The sequence below is a fragment of the Loxodonta africana genome, chromosome 6 (assembly GCF_030014295.1).
Source record: "Loxodonta africana isolate mLoxAfr1 chromosome 6, mLoxAfr1.hap2, whole genome shotgun sequence".
Classification (NCBI taxonomy): domain Eukaryota; kingdom Metazoa; phylum Chordata; class Mammalia; order Proboscidea; family Elephantidae; genus Loxodonta; species Loxodonta africana.
The window spans coordinates 81,495,252-81,512,087 of NC_087347.1; the positions used below are offsets into that span (position 1 = coordinate 81,495,252).

General features: G+C 36.7%; 1 protein-coding gene across 11 annotated transcripts in view; it reads right to left on the minus strand.

Annotated features, from left to right (window-relative positions):
- The window catches only part of SCN2A (sodium voltage-gated channel alpha subunit 2), a 97,398-nt gene extending 82,815 nt beyond the window's left edge, over positions 1-14,583 (minus strand). For 6 of the 11 annotated variants that reach the window (XM_023542881.2, XM_023542880.2, XM_064287046.1 and 3 more), the window contains exons 1-5: positions 14,316-14,583; positions 13,268-13,386; positions 2,012-2,101; positions 960-1,088; positions 284-375 (exon numbers count right to left, since the gene is read on the minus strand). In XM_023542881.2, the coding sequence (XP_023398649.1) occupies positions 284-375; positions 960-1,088; positions 2,012-2,101; positions 13,268-13,386; positions 14,316-14,582 (697 nt within the window). In that variant the 5' untranslated portion in view covers position 14,583. Of the gene's footprint in view, positions 1-283; positions 376-470; positions 563-959; positions 1,089-2,011; positions 2,102-13,267; positions 13,387-14,315 lie in introns of all 11 variants that reach the window. The other 5 variants (XM_010602864.3, XM_064287045.1, XM_003405823.3 and 2 more) reach the window with 1 other exon arrangement.
- Positions 14,584-16,836: the final 2,253 nt, after the last annotated feature.

Below are 16,836 nucleotides of genomic sequence, written 5' to 3' on the forward strand. Positions count from 1 at the left end.
ATGCGAAAAGCTTGATGTTATAAGATGCAAACCATGTAGCCTGTTACTGAAAATGCCTCATGCAAAAACTTGTTAAACTCAAAGGCCGATTTAGGGGAACTTTAAAGAAAGCAACTGCGCAGTAAAAAGCAAAGAATCAAATCCATCCAAAATCTGGTGTACTGATTCTTGCTTTTTTACATATACATTTGCAATATGTGACAAGCAACAAGGCTTATGCTCTAAAGCTGCGATTGGCACCGATACAGCTAAAATCAGCCTCGGTGTTTAACCTCGCTCTCACCTGGGATGACTGAAATGGTTTTCAATGCTCGGAGAACTCTGAATGTTCTCAACGCTGAGACATTGCCCAGGTCCACAAACTCTGTCACATATCTGTAATAGGGATTTCACACACAAACACAATGACAGAACACGAGAGACAATTGGAGATATAAGGGGCCTACCACCTTATACCAGTTTCTTCTTACCTGGAATTACAGAAATAGTTTTCAAAGCTCTCAATACTCTGAAAGTTCGAAGAGCTGAAACATTGCCTAGGTTTACAAATTCTGTTACATACCTGTAGAATTAAATCAATGTTATTTAGAATTTTGGAAACCCTATTTTTTAAGGCTATGTTGGTCTTTCATCAAGACCTTTTCAACTTCAGAGAGTGTTGCCATCAGATTTCCCAGTTAAGTGAAAATTAACATTTTGTCATCAGTCATAATCTCTGCTATTTGCAGGAACGTTATTTCATTACTTTACAGCAGACAGGGAAACCAAAGCCATATAATTTACTATAATAGTTGTTAATTTCTCCAAAGTGAATAATTGGATTGGAAGAAAAGTATTCTAAATTCACGAGACAACTAAGAAAAATGCTTGATCTCTCAAGGGAAGCCACCAAGGAGAAATACAGTGTAGGCTCCCATCAATGCTTTACTCTTCCACGATGAAAAATGTAAGATACTTACGCAAAAGTGATGACTGTGAAATCCAACCAATTCCAGGGATCCCGTAGAAATGTGAAATCTTCTAGACAAAAGCCCCTTGCAAGTATCTTTATAAGTGATTCAAAAGTATAAATTCCTGTAAATGTGTACCTGAGAGAAAATAGCCAAGCCAATATTAAAGATTGATTAGGTAATTTACACGTATGTTTTAAAGGAGACCTAAACAACAAACGAAAAAATTTGAGGCCTCCATGTGGGTCTCCCTATCATATAGACCTTAGGAAGGGTTTAGGGCAAAAAGAAACATTAAATTCTGAAAGGTATTCTTCTTGACACTAAGCGACCATTGCACTTTTCACATTAATTAAAGGATCCAGATTATATGGCTTGATATGAAGGTATTACCTGCAATACACTGGCTTTGATCCTATTATATTCTAAAATATTCATATTATAAAGTGATTTAAGCAAATAAATACTATCCAAAAATGAATGAAGCATTTGGGTTTCACAAAATATGCATTATCGAAAAACAAAACCTGATGCTGTTGAGTTAATTCTGACTCGTAGCGGCCCTATAGAACAGAGAAGAACTGCTCCATAGGGTTTCCAAGGAGCAGCTGGTGGGGTCGAACTGCTGACCTTTTGGTTAGCAGTCAGACACTTAAACAACTGTGCCACCAGGGCTCCAAATGCACTATTAAGAACCACGAAAAATACTAGTGAAGTATAACACTGTCACAGCCACAGAAAAGGAACACACAAACTAGATATGACTTTTATCAGTGGATATTAGTAATCACTGAGACCTTCAGAAGAGTGCGAGACTCACAAGAAAGACAAAGGGCTACAAGTACTGGAAGTTAAACCAGTGCAGTAAGTTAAGCAACTCAATGAGCTGCCACGAGCTTTGACCTAGAAGGAGTTAGTGGTTGAAATGAACTTGAATCACTGTCTAAGAGTAGTTAGTATTATTTGCTATATAAATGGGTGAGATCTCAAGATGTTAAAAGCACAATTTGAAACATAAAAGGGATGTTAATATTGAAAGATATTTTTAACTTTCTACTTACTCCACATTCTTTGTCCAGTCAGGAGGGTTACTCATGGTCATAAACACACAGTTGGTCAGAATAGTGCACATGATGAGCACGTTGAATAAAGTGAAGAATATCGTCAAGGAATACAAAGTTCAACAAAAAATTTTACTTTCGTGCACCATCATGCCATTCACCACGATGAAGTTGAGAACTCTTAAGCTCTTATTATTTTATCATTGAGTTTTCTTGGTTTGTTTTTTATCATTTCTGTAATTCAGCAACCCCATATCTAGGCCATGCTAGCAACTATTTTGAGCTTATTTAGGTGCCTTTAGTCATTGAAAAGATTGCTCTTGTTGTGTGCTGTCAAGTCGATTCCAACTCATAGGAACCCTATAAGACAGAGTAGAACTGCCCCCATAGGGCTTTTTAGGCAGTAAATTTTTTATGGGAGCAGACTGCCAGGTCTTTTTTCCTATGGAGCCAATCTTTCAGTTAAAGCTTAACCACGGCACCACCAGAGCTCCTTATTAAAAATAATAAAGGCAGGAACATAAGTTTATTGGTGAATACGTAATTTCTCAATTCAAGTTTCCTTAATGACAGGCTCAGATGAACAAATGAACTACGAACTCAGTATGTATGTAAAACTCGGCAAAAATTCTACAGGAGAATTCAAGCAATTAACCAAGTGCATTATAATTTCATTTTAAGTGTCACCCTAGAGGAATGCCTTATAATAAGGGCCTTTCTGTAATTTTGCTCATAAAATTCTAAATTGTCAGAGAAGATGGCTGGTGTCAGCAATGGCATTCCTTAGGTTTGACTTTGGCCAAATACTTAATAAGCTCCCTGATTCTCAGTTGATTTGACCATAAAAGTGAGAAAAAAAGTAATCATTTGCCGGGATTGCTGTAAGGATCAAATTAAAATATGTTAAAGTAGTAGATGTTCAATAAATGGCTTTTCTTACTTTCTAAATCATAAAGAACACTGCATATAACAAGCATCTGGTTTGTTTTACCCTATCCCACTTTACCTTTGTGGGCATAGTCAAAGTCCTTTAGTTTATACTGAAAAACAACACAACAAAATTTGGTCAAGAAAATATTTAGTAGTTACATAATTGAAGTAGTTTTCCTTCATGTTTAATAAAAAGCACAATAAGGATGAAGTTGTAATTATATAAATCATTGGTCTTGATCAATGTAAATTTAGACAATTATAAAAATCCCAGAGAGGGGAATAAATTATATTCATCCCCCTTCTCACTCTATTTTTGTGTTAAATCATATTACTTTCATATAACAAAATACCAACACAACTTCAAGTGCAGCACTGTGGGACAGTGAAGAGCCAATGTCATGTTCATCTAGAAATGAAGTTTCTTCGCACTTGCAAATGGCTTAGTCAAAGCAATAATTTATTTTTCGTTTTACTAGCAGTGATATATAAGGCAAATGCTTAATTCTCAGTTTCTTCAAATGCATCCACATGAAAACAGTCACAAATGAATGATGTCGATTAGCCACCTGAGGGCACTACAACCTAACAAAACAGAAAAACCTCGTTTTGAAGAAGAAACATTTACTTTATTGTGGAACACAAATAAAAAGATAAAATTAAAGATGGTATGTTTCTACTGTATAAACTACAGGACCCTTTGTGTCTGCTGGCCTGCTATGCTCTACTGAAGAAAATAACACCGCTGGCAGATTGACACCATTATAAATGCATGGTCACCAACCTCCATGGTCCTCAACACAGTTCTGTATTTCTCCACTTGGCTCCTTCTCCTACTCTCTGCAAAGATGATTTCAAATATTCTCCACTCTCCTCACATCTCCAACCCTCTTCTTCCTTCTCTCTCAGTTTCAAGGAGATGACCTCACTGCCCTTTTCCCAGAGAGAAAAGATAGCATCAGCCCACCATGTCTCCACTTCCCACCCCAAATTGACCAATCTCTCCGTATTGGCACCTATTCTTCCTTCCTGAGGTGTCCAGTCCCTCCACGCATATACTGAATATCTTCAACCTTTCCAGAAAACGTCAGCAATATCTTATCTTTTCCCTGACTTATCTTTAATGGCTCTCACTCTATTGGCCTTTTCTTATCAATACTTAAATATGCTTATGTCTACTACCTTGGAAAAAAATTTAAAAAAGAGTACTCTCCTATAACCCACAACTTTCTTCAATAACTTACAGCTCTATCCCTCCTCTCCATTTCCCAGCCAAACTTCTTGAAAGAGCTGTTTATCTTTTATTTGTGTATCAATGACATCTTCAGCCTACAAGCCCGTTGAAACTTTTCTCTCTAAAGACAACAAAAATCTCCTTGTCGCTAAAAGCAAAAGGATAATTTTGAATTCTTAGTTGACTTGATTTCTCGGCAGCAATCAACAGGTCGATTTTCCCTCTCTCATTATATTCTCTTCCCTTTGCTTTTACAGGGTCTCAACACTCTGGTTTTCTTCATGGACAATGATTTTTCTGTATTCTTTGAAATGCTGCACTTTCCTGGGGCTATATTCCAAGCTATAGGGTCGCTATGAGTTGGAATCGACTCGACGGCACTGGGTTTGGTTTTGTTGTTTTTGGTATATCCCAAGCCCCCTTCTCCTGTCTTGCTATATTCATCTAGTAGAGCTCAACAACAAACATAGCTTCAAGTACCATTTACATACTCACTAATCTCAAATATTTCTCTACAGATTAGATCTGTTTTGAACTCTACGTGACTTCAATCGTCCACATACCATCTGTACTTACATATCTCATCAGCACTTCAAAGTCATTTAGAGATTTTTTTCTAAACCTGAACTAAAAATCTTTTTATACCCATCTCCCCTCACCTCTGAAATACTGCTCTTTTGGGGTCTCTACATCTTAGAAAGTGTTCCATAGTCTTGTTGAGAAACTAAGAACAATCTTGAATTTCTCTTCCCAAATCCTCACATCCAGATTAGCACCACTCTTGTCAAATCTGACTCCATCTCTGGATTCAGTCCAGTTCTTCTATTCTCAATCGCTGCATGGTCCAAGTAACCATCAGTTCCAACCTAGGTTATTATGCTCACCTGTTGCAGTCGAGCTGACTCCTTTTCATGGCGACACTATACCCACTGCTGTGGAGTCGATTCCGACTCAGCGACCCTTTAGTTACCTCTGTACTGCTATTTCTCAATCCATTAGAGTTCTTCCAGTACATTCTACATACTGCATCAAAGTGATGTTTGTAAATGTAAATCTAATCAGTTCAACGACTCTCTGTTACTCTCAGTAAGATGATCGCGTCTTAACATAGATTCAAGATTCTAAGAAGTCTGTCCACTCTCTACTTCGATTTCATCTTCTTCACTCTTCAACGACATTCTCTCCATTCCAATAATATTGTATGTGTTTTAGACTTCCAATGTAATGAGCTCTTTTGCAAATCAGGGTTTTTGCAAATGCCAGTCCCAGAGGCATAGCGAGGGTAATATGTGCGCAGGGGCAATGTCTAAGTTTGCAATCCACCCCCCACTGCAGTGGGGTGTGTGATTTGTGGTGGGCCTCCTTTGGTGTCCCTTTGGACTTGTGTCTGGGGGCAAATGCCTGCCTCTAACCTCCCCTTGCTGTGCCTGTTACCACTCCTTCCTGGAAACGCTCTCTATTTCACTCTAGCTAACTTGTAATTTTTCTTCTGTACTCAAATCAAAAGTTCTATCAGTATGAAACTGTTCACAACAGCCCTTGACCTGTTTAGGCCTCCCCACTCTCCTACAATATTTTACATTATTCCACCTAGGACTTACTTAACATATGTATTTTTTTCACTAGACTGTTGACTTCATGAGGGCAGGGACCTCATCTATATTGTTCACCACTGTATCTGCCATTTCTCATAGTGTAAGTTGACTGTAGAATCAAATGGATTTTGAAACTTGTTTATTACTAAATAAATTTTTTCCTTTTTAATGATTCTTGATGATGCATTTAGTAACATGGAACAAAAAATTCAGCCCAAAATTTGTCTTCACGAAAGTAAATATTTATGCAGTAAATAAAGTGGAAATATTAAGCCTCATGAGATTTATGTCATATAATGGACTGAAAGCTTAAAGACTCTTAAAAATATATATTCTTTATAATGGTAAAATTTAGTTATATAAAGTAAGATACATATTTCAATATTAATAATAGAATGATTACTGTTCAGTAAGTCAGTTAATAAAAATTATGCTAAAAACCGTTTTCCACATTTCATGACTAAAATTTTAATAATAAAAATAAACTTAAGTTGAAAATTCTGACATACTTAAAAAAATCAAGTAAAATTGTTTAACCTTAAAAAAAAAAAAAGAAGTGATAGCTAGAGTCGTATTTTTATGCTTTTGGTTTAACAGGTGTCTCTAAATATTAAAAAAAAAAAAAACATTAGCTTTATTAAATGACTGTGAATTTATGTTTCAAACTCCTGCACTTTGGTAAATGACTGAAATCATAGAATTTCAGATATTCATAACAAATATATAAATGTGAAAAAATAACACAGATGTGGATTTTGTATTGGTGTAACCATACATTGCAAAGATATAGACATGTCACAACAAGGGAGAATTCAAGGGGCTAGAACTAATAGCAAAATGCATTCTTCTTATATTATTTTTTAAATACTATGTAGGCCAACACATAAGCTGGGGTACATTTTTCTTAGTAATAATGTACCCTGAACAATATCTCCTTAAGAGCTTTGGAATATAAAATAAATAGAAGCAGACTACATAATATCAGGAAAAAAATTATCTTTTAAATCTATTAATTTCCCTATAAACCCATTGCCATCAAATCGATTCTGACTCAAAGTGACCCTATAGGACATTGCCCCATATGGTTTCCAAGGCTGTAAATCGTTACGGAAGCAGGCTGCTACATCTTTCTCCAGCGGAGCAGCTGGTGGGTTCAAACTACTGACCTTTTGGTTAGCAGCTGAGAGCTTTAACCACGATGCCACCAAGGCTCTTCATTTCCTTATGCCAGATATTAATAAAAATCTGTTAACCTATACATTTGTATTAGCCTGCCAGTTTCCAAATCTAAAATATTTTCTATATGGATATGATGAACAAAAACCTCTTCAAGTTTATACTGAGAATGGTTTACTTTGTCTTTGACATGTAGCCTAGATGATTAAAGTACTGACAGGCCTACCTTATATCCATGACCTTCAAAACAAGGAGTTGTGAATCAGATGCATCCTTTACCAACCATGTGGGCTTCAGTAAGTTATTTAATTCTTTGAGGCTCAGACTTCTTATACAAATGAAAATGGAAATAGAAGCTTTCTTAACGAACATTTTCTAACATAAAAATGGGGGATCCAAAATAGAGTAAATATCATTGCTTATTTCTAAGCCCTGTAGAAATATTCATTGAGTAAATGTCGTATGTTTACTAGTCAACTCTTGAGTTATTTGATTTTATTATTAACAAATTCCTATTTGCAAGTAGGTAACTGTGATAACTTCTGAGCATTGACAGCAGAAGAAATGGAAATTCTGAGCTGTTTCCACCCCTCCCACTTTCCTATACCCCTGGCCTTCAAGTTGATTCCTACTCATGGTGACCCCATGTGTAACAGAGTAGAACTGTTCCATAGAGTTTTCTTGGCTGTAGTCTTTAAGAAAGTAGATTATCCAGTCTTTCTCGCTTTCCTATGTATCTGTATAGGCTTTTGCGTAGAAAACCATGGTGAGTCTGATTTCTAAATAGATTTTTTTCCCCTTTTTAATGATTCTTAGTGATGTATTTAGTGATGTAGAACAAAACAAAACCAACACACAAAATTTGTATGTAGATACCAGATAAATTTGGGATGAGTTAAGAAATCCATTTTTCCTTATTTAATCAATTAGTAAGTAGGAGCCCCTGAAAAGAGCCTTTGAAATGCATAGAGATAGAGATACTGATAATGCCCTGGTTCATTATACCTGGAGGTTTAGAAGTTGGTTTTCTTTTGCTAGATTGAAAATGCAGAGTACTGGGCTAGGAATAAGGAGACCTACCTTTTATGAAGTCTTAACTCTGCCATAGATATAAAGTATAGCATTAAAAATTAGAAAGCACTAAACATCTCTGAGTCTCAATTAACCCATATGCAAAACAAGGAGGTTTTGTTTTGACCAAATTGTGTGTTGGTCACTTACAGCTCCAAACTCTACCCCACCCCAGTGCCGTTGAGTCGATTCCGACTCATAGCGATGAGTTGAGTCCAAACTCTAGCGCTTTATAAATAGTTTGTTTTCAAAGCCAAGCCGGATCAGAGTGGTGATTTGCAAGGGTTGTTCATGGAATTCCTCATGCAATACGAGACATTTCCCCTTTTGATGACCTTGCAGCAGTTGCTGCTAGAATTGCAGCTACCACTACCAGCGATGGCTGTCATAGCTACCATTTATGAAGAACCTACTGTCAGTCATGGTGCTAAGAACATACATTTTATTATTATTGATATATAAATTAAGAATATAATTTTAAAGATGGAGAAACAGATTCAAAGAAGTTGGAGTAACTTTGCTCAAGGCTACCTATCTAGTAATTAAATCTCAGAGGTGGGGTTTTAATACAGATTTTCTGATGCCAAAACCTGTGTTTTTCATTTTCCTATCCTTTGTGAATGGCTCAACATTAGTCAAGTGACTTGGGTCTTTGATGGCCTAATACAGTCTCATGACTTTAAACCCATCTATACACTGACCTCTCTCAAAGTTCTATATCCAGTTCTGATCCTTTTCCTGAACTCCAAACTTGTATATACACCTAACTCCTCAACACATTCATTGGATATCTAATAGGTGTCTAAAAAATAACATGTTCCAAATGAAGCTCTTGATTTACCCACCAAATTGCTCCATCTGAAGTCTTCCCAAGCTCAGTAAACAGCAATTCCATTTTTCTTTCTGAACTAAACACTTGGAGTCATCCTTAGCTCCTCTCATTCCCACATACTCCATAGCCAATTGCTCAGCAAATCCTGGCGGCTCTTCTGTAAAATACACCTACATTTAATGATGTTTTACTACCTTCGTTTCCACCATAGTCCACACCACCATTATCTCTTGCCTAAATGATTATAGTAGGCCCTGATCCATTTCCTCACCTTCGCCTTTTGCACAATATGCAGTCTATTCTCCACACAGCAGCCAGAGTGATCCTTTTAAAATGTGTCAGGTCATGACATTCTTCTGCTGAAAACTCTCAAATCATCAAATACAACCACATTCAGGGTACATTCAGTCTTTACTATGGTTTATAACTTCAGCCCTTGACCTCCACTCTCACTGACTTCAGCCCCTGTGGTCTTGAAGATTCTTGAACATATTAAGTGTACTTCCACCTTTGTACTTTACCTTCATGCTTGCTGTTCCCCTTGCACTTACTTTTCTCCAAGATTTCCATGAAGCCTTTTCAGAGAGAACTTCCATGATTATACTATCTAAAACAGTTCCCTGTCACTCCTCCCTTTTACGCTGATTTATTTTTCTTAATAGGACTTATCACTAGCTGACATATGATTTATTTATTATGCTTCTCCTCCCAAACCACACAAACACACACACACACATGAATGAATATAACTACACAAGAGCAGAGATTTTGTCTTTTTCAATGCTGCGTCCCAATGCCTAGAGGAATATCTGTCACATGGTTTAAAAAAACCAAACCAAATCTGTTGCCACCAAGTGGATTCTGACTCATAGTGACCTTACAGGACAGAGTAGAACTGCCCCATGGGGTTTCTAAGGAGTGGCTGGTGGTTTCAAACTGATGATCTTTTGTTTAGCTTCCTGTAGCTCTTAACCACTGTGCCAACACATAGTAGTACTCAATAAATATTTATAAATGAATGAATGAATGAGTAATGAATGTAAAATAAAGGAGGAGAATTTACATATTAACTTAGAATAATAAAAATCAACCAGAAACACATTTTGAAGTCTGATGGAAAATTTTAGGAATATAGATTATTTTTAACTTGTTAACTATGTAGAAAATATAACTATGTTTCATTTAACTATCAAAACAAGATACTAGACACGTCAAACCATTTTCAGTTTTCAAAATATACCTTGGCAAAAACATAGTAAGCATAACTTACCCTTCTGCCAAAATAAAGAAACAAGGCTATTTTGGTATGCAATAGCTCATAATGAAGATAAAAACTCTTTATGAAACACGGGGCATTTTGTTGCAATCAACTTGTTTGCTTTGGTTTTTGGCTTGTTGGAAGTAAAGGTATCAGTACAAGTTTAATACACTAATTTCTTTATTGTGGGCCATTTGCTGGTCTATAAAATAATAATAATCAACATACAATGACCTCCAAATTGTCCCCAAACCCATAGTGACCCTTTCCAAACATTTTTTACTTACAGAAAAGGGCACTGTGCTTAAAGTTAGAAGACCAGGGTTTGAGACTAGGGTTGTGTTTTGAGGAATAAAAGACAAAATCATTGGGAAACCCAGTTGCAAACTCTACAGTATTACATAAATCTATGTTTATCAGGACCTCTGATCACTTGTGCCACCATCAGCATGAGCCTGAAGGGTATCTCCATCTTAGACTATAAGCCCATCTGCCTTTTCTTTTCTCGTATCTCTACTCCAAGGAGAGCTATCTGAAATATAATATTCTAATTCAGTCAATTAGAGAGTAAAACAACCAACCAAAAAACACTCTTCTATAATGGAAGAAATTTATGGCTATAAACAACTGGTAATCTAATAGGAGAGCCAACAGTTGAGCTTGGCATACTGTTCCTTGGTTGGTTTCACATGTCAACGTGCTTCATTGTGGGCCACCTAACAACTCTGCCCCATGGAGACTGAGTTCTTTCTTCTGGGTTCCAACTTCAAACCCTCAAAATCAGAACTTATAAAACTGCTATCTCCCTCTACCACTGGGAGTCTCTCTCACTAAACAACAATACAAAACAAAACAAAAACAAATTCATTGTTGTCAATTCTGACTCATGGCAACCCCATGTGTTACACAGCAGAAGTGAGCTCCGTAGCATTTTCTTGGCTGTAATCTTTACAGAAGCAGATCACCAGGCCTTTTTTCTGTAGTGTCACTGGGTGGGTTCAAAACACTAACCTCTTGGTTAGTAATTGAGCACGAACTATTTGTGCCACCCAAGGATCCTATGTCTCTCTTTCCATAGGGTCTCGGATTGGGATTTTTGGGTTCCATGAACCGTCTAGGTTTCTATGGAGTAGGGATAATAGCTTTCACAGGGTTTTCAAAGAAATATACAATCTTCCCACAAAAGTTTCTTTTTAAAAAAGTGTCCTTTTCTTTAATACTCAGCTTTCCTAATTCCATCTCATCATTCAGATTTGGGACAAAATAGATTTTTCTGATCCATCTAAATCTTCCCTCTGTCACTTGTTTTGTATCTGATTCTCTAACCTCTCATTCATTAGTCATTTATTTATTCAATATGTACTCTCACTGTCCACTACAGAGCATGAGGATAAATCCCTAGTTTTCCATCTAATTTCACAAACAAATTATGTTTATACAAACCCATTGCCATCTAGTCGATTCCAACTCATAGCGACTCTATAGGACAGAGTAGAACTGCCCTGTAGGGTTTCCGAGGAGCACCTGGTGGATTCAAACTGCCAACCTTTTCGTTAGTAGCTGTAGCTCTAAACCACTATGCCAGTTATACAATTATTTAAATATATAATAAATAATTTATGGAAGGGTTTATTCAGTGGACAGATTATAAATACTTACAATCTGTCCATTCCTAATACTGAACTGACTCAAAGACATTTTTTTCTTCTCACAACTGAGTTTTCTTGCTTGAAAAACAGTGGCAAAACACTATTGCTAAAGGTAATTCATACGGAATTAGAAAATCTTAAAACACAAATATCAAATGAAAATATGTTTATGTCTATGCAAAACTTGGGGAAAAAATGAACTGGAGGTTATTAAAAGGAGACCGAATTCCAGAATCCCATGCTTCTATGGATATTATTTATCACATTGCCGGGCAAGCCTGGAGATATGCTTTGCACCTGCTCCTCTCATAACTGTGATGAGTTCCCTAAACAGCACTTATAGATTTCCTATCTTATCTAATTCCTCACCTTATCTAATTCAAATATTTTGTCATCTTGCTAGCATTGGTGAGCTTATATATTGCAAGGGTGAGACCCTGGGCTGACCATGTCATGGAAATTAGGGGCAATGACATTAACAGAAGAAATGTTAAATGTTACTCTGTCTAAGGCTTTGTTTAAATTTCCATTTCCCTTTCCTTACCTCTGGTACTTGATGCATATCAGTCCTCATTCCAAGCCTTCTGCATTCTTCTTGTAAGTGCCCTTGCCTGTCACAGCCAGAGTCTTCCAACTTTTGTTTCCTTGGCCTTTCCAGGCTTGGCTGTCAGCCAGACCACTATTCCTGGCTTGTAATAAAGCTTCTCATTCCTAATTATTCTACCTAACTTCCAGGAGTAAACCAAATTACTACCGCCCACCAAGATATCATAAATCCAATTTTCAGAAAGTAGATACTTCATAAAAAAAAGGAGAATGAAAAATAAAATGAGGAGGTATATGGGCAGATAGACATTAAGCCTTTAGCTTGCAATAACTATAGCAGAACCTGTTCCTTGAATGTAACATAGGTACAACTGCCAAGAGAAGGAAGGAAGGAAGGAGTAAGAGAAAGAAAGAAAAAGAGAAATCACTGTTGGGAAAGTGATTTTAAGAAGTACTTGACAGGTTAGTGTTTATATAGTCACACTTGTAAACATTTACTAACTTAAAGCTTTCAAACACTGAAATAAAAAGCAAAAAGTAATAAAATTCAGACCAAAAATATATAAAAGTATACAATTCAAATTACATATATATATGTTCCAAATGGAAAAGCAGCAAAGAACATTAGTTCATGAAGTTTACTCTATTACATAACATTGGAAAATTGAAGACACAGTAATAGGGTCAAAATTAATGAAGAACATGTGGATGCAGCAAGCAATTCATAAGGGAGCAGAGAAAACAAGAAGAAACGCAGCAGTGAGTCAGGTAAAGGAGAAATAGTTAGAAGGTGAGGAAAAATAGTGTACTTACCCATGATTCCACTTATGCACTATGCTAAGTACTAAGAGGAAAGAAAAAGAGCAGGTAACATTGCCAGCCACATATATTTTGAGAAAATGCCCTACTCAATAATTTAGTCAATTAGCAAAATTATATTAAGTGACTATTTGAAAAAAGGATATGAATGTACCAAAATCTTAATAGCTAATTTTCTAATAGGGTTGAAGGGAGTTAAAATGTACAGGGCAGGGGTGGCACTGAACCGAGAGATTGCTTTCCCTTTATTCAATACTATAAATGTCTGAAAAAGAAAAGACAACACATAAAACAGAATTTAGGATTCACATTAAAGATACTTTAAGAGAAATGTGAGACCATTATTTAGAAATAATTGCTCCATAAAACAATGCAGTAATATACTAATCACCACTTATGAAATGACAATAGGTGCTATTTCTTTCTGAGCACCATAAATTCTCCTGAATTTGGTAAGGTACATGAGGATTTAAAGAAGAAAATTTATGGTCAATATTACAGGAACTCTAAGCATTTTTACTGAGTTTTTATATTAGTTTCTGCTAACTGCATTTATATATAATTCACATACAACACAAAAATGAAGCTTTAACTAGTTCGGTTAGATAAACTTTTCTCATGGGAACTTCAGGGTTTTCCAGGTGTGTTTTTTGCTCAAACTTTTTTTTCACTTACAAATCAACTGCTGTGTTTTCTTCTATAGGGTCATGGAAAGGGCAAAAATCTATGGGATGAACACATAAACCTGCTGAACATCAAAGAAGCTTTTATAGATATAGAGATTGTAAAGAGATATTTAGATACTACTCATGGAAATACAAAGTCAACTTATCATAAATGGTTCCCAGTTTTCACTTTTACTTTATCACATTGTAAGAGAATTGGAGTTAATTTTCACTCTATTTAGGAATATAATGAGCACTCAAAGAGGCAAATAGTCTTTTGCCCTTCTCCAATTCCTTCACTGCAGGATGACTCTAGTTTTCTGCCAGTCTCAGGGATGTAAGCTCAGGTGGGTGCTTCCAAAAGACTTCTAAGTTAATGGACCCATTACCTGGTTAGACCTACCTAGAATCCTAGTCATACCTTAGAAGGAAAAGAAGAGAGCACAACACTCTTTACCAGACACCTTGAGACTAGACCAGAAACAACTAGTAAGTTGGGCAAGGAAAGGCAAGTTGACTAAGAACTCACTTTCTTATTAATATAGTACGGGTCCAGATCCTCCAGAGGCTCTGATACCATCTCTGGAGGAATGTCTCCATAAATAAATGGAAGGGATTTTCCTGCTTCCAAGTCACTATTTGGCTTTGGGCCATTTTCATCATCTTCATCCTTGCGCTCTTGTTTGGGTCTCTTAGCTTTCTCTTCTGCAATGCGTTGTTCAATAGCAGCAAGGGATTCCCTGGTGAAGAAGCGGAAGCTGTCAGGTCCTGGAGGTACCAGCACTGACTGTGCCATCTTTTCATCCTGCTCCTTTAATCACTGTTTAGCTCCTTGCATAAGAAAGTGCTATAGAAACAAGGGGAAAAAAAGTAATGGCCATTAGGATAAAAGGTAACGGGAGTAATTGCATGACATTGAGATAAAATATATAAACCAAGATTTCTATGTATATATATATTTTAAGATGCTGTATTTGGCATTCAGGGATTCTGATGCATGCATTCATTTGCTTGCATGGAGATATATCTTCCACATTCAGTAGGTGTCTATGATGTAATCTAATCTCCCACACCCAAAATGTTTTAAGTGACTATGTTACTTGGGGAAAAATATTCAAGTCAGAGCTCGGAAATGGAGGATACTGGCTTATGCTTGCTGTTACACTTGTGTGACTATTTTGGCAGCCATCTTTTTCAGCATCCTTTCCGAAAAAATATCAGAGATTCAAAACAAGAGATGAAGAATCACAAAATTGTAGAACGCAGGCTTATGAGGATCTTGCACATACATCTCTTATTTTTCCATGTTCCCTTTGGCCCACTTTACCACCTTTTAAAAAAAAAAAAGCTCACTCAAAATCAACGTACCTGGGAAAGAGCTCTGGAGATCCTGAAATCCCAGGCTGTGGAAACACAGGTAGACACTGCTGAAAGCAAGGGAGGGAGAAGGAACAGGGGATGCCCGATTGTGATGGAACTGCTCGGAAGCTGCACAGGAAGGGATCCGGCTCCTGCCAAACCGAGCAGGAAGTCACCTACGTCAGAGGTCTGTGGCTTGGACTCCCTGGCTTAGCAACCTGCTGCTAGCTAGCACAATTGCTTCTCAAATGAACAAATTTGCAGTACCTTAGGAAATACAGTAGAGAGAACCCATTTTCTCCAACAGTGCCCATTTCACAGAAAATCCAGCATAGCAGTCAGAGTGGCCATTTCAGAATTTGGACATGAAGAAAATAAGAAGTTTAAGATAGTTTGTGTTTTAAGGAAACACCTATTATATGGGTTTTTGTATAATATAATTGAGTTTTACTGGTGTTCTAATCATATTTTACTATACTAAAGTATATAATTCAACACAACACACCAATCATTCTAAATTGTTATCTTTGAATCAGCAGCAGAGATTTCTGTTCTATTTAAAACCATACAACCGAAAGGCTTGACTCCTGAATGCCATCTGTACAAAATCATTTGTCTATGCTTTCCTTTAAAAAAAAAAAAATCAATCCATTTAAACCTTCACGCTACACAAGAATGAGATTTGCCATTTAAATATATAAAATGCATTCTCTAAGAGTAAAATGCACTAATATATGGTTAATCTTTGCAGTACATGCCAGACAAAACAGAGGGAAATCTAAAATAACATATGCTATTGTACCATTTCCATAAAATTTCCTTTTGAAGCAGACCTTTCAGACGCCAGCAGTGAGCTGATATTAGCAGACTGCCCTCTCAGGATCATAGTGCCTCCAGGACATCCCTCCTTTTCCTCATCCATCCCGAGACCCCTCATGCCTAGCTACAGGCATAGGATTGAAGATGGTCCCTGCCCTCTTGGAAATGAAACTGCCATACCTGGATGCTCTAATAGAAGACACATGCTAAGACATGCAGCCAACAGCTTCAGAATGAAACTGGTCCCCCTGCAGATTCCCCAAGGATTCTACTCTAAAGCTATGGAAGCATCAAAGAGAATAAGCATAAAAAGAATATTAAAAAACATTACCCCTGCAGAATCTTTTACACCCAGAGTTTGGGATTGACAAACTGGCACCAAGAAGACTGCAGCTAAAATTCCATCATGCTTTTTTTCTTTTCTTTTTTTTTTTTTAATTCTCCTTCAAAGACCACACCTAACTTCCTGTACAAGGATTCTGGTAACTGAAGTAAGAACAGGCATTTCCTGTGCGGGAACTACAAAGTGGAATCATTATAACTACCACTAGAGGGCGGGGAAACTGTGAAGAGAAACACCTTCACAGTGTACACAGGGACGTACACGTGAAACAGCCCAAAGCTTTCGATTATGGAACTCAGATCTTCTGCAGGTTTATTTTAAAACAAAAATGTTAAAACTTGGATGATTTCAATTATTAATTTTGCTAGCCAATAATGCTTCTGCTCATATTTTTTATTTGCTAGCCAGAGTCACTCAATCAATATAACTAATTCAAATTAAACATAAAAACAAAGTAAATACTGAGAGGTTAAAAAGAAAAACTCATATAGAAGAGCAATTAAATTAATGAAAGTCTCACACAGAGTTA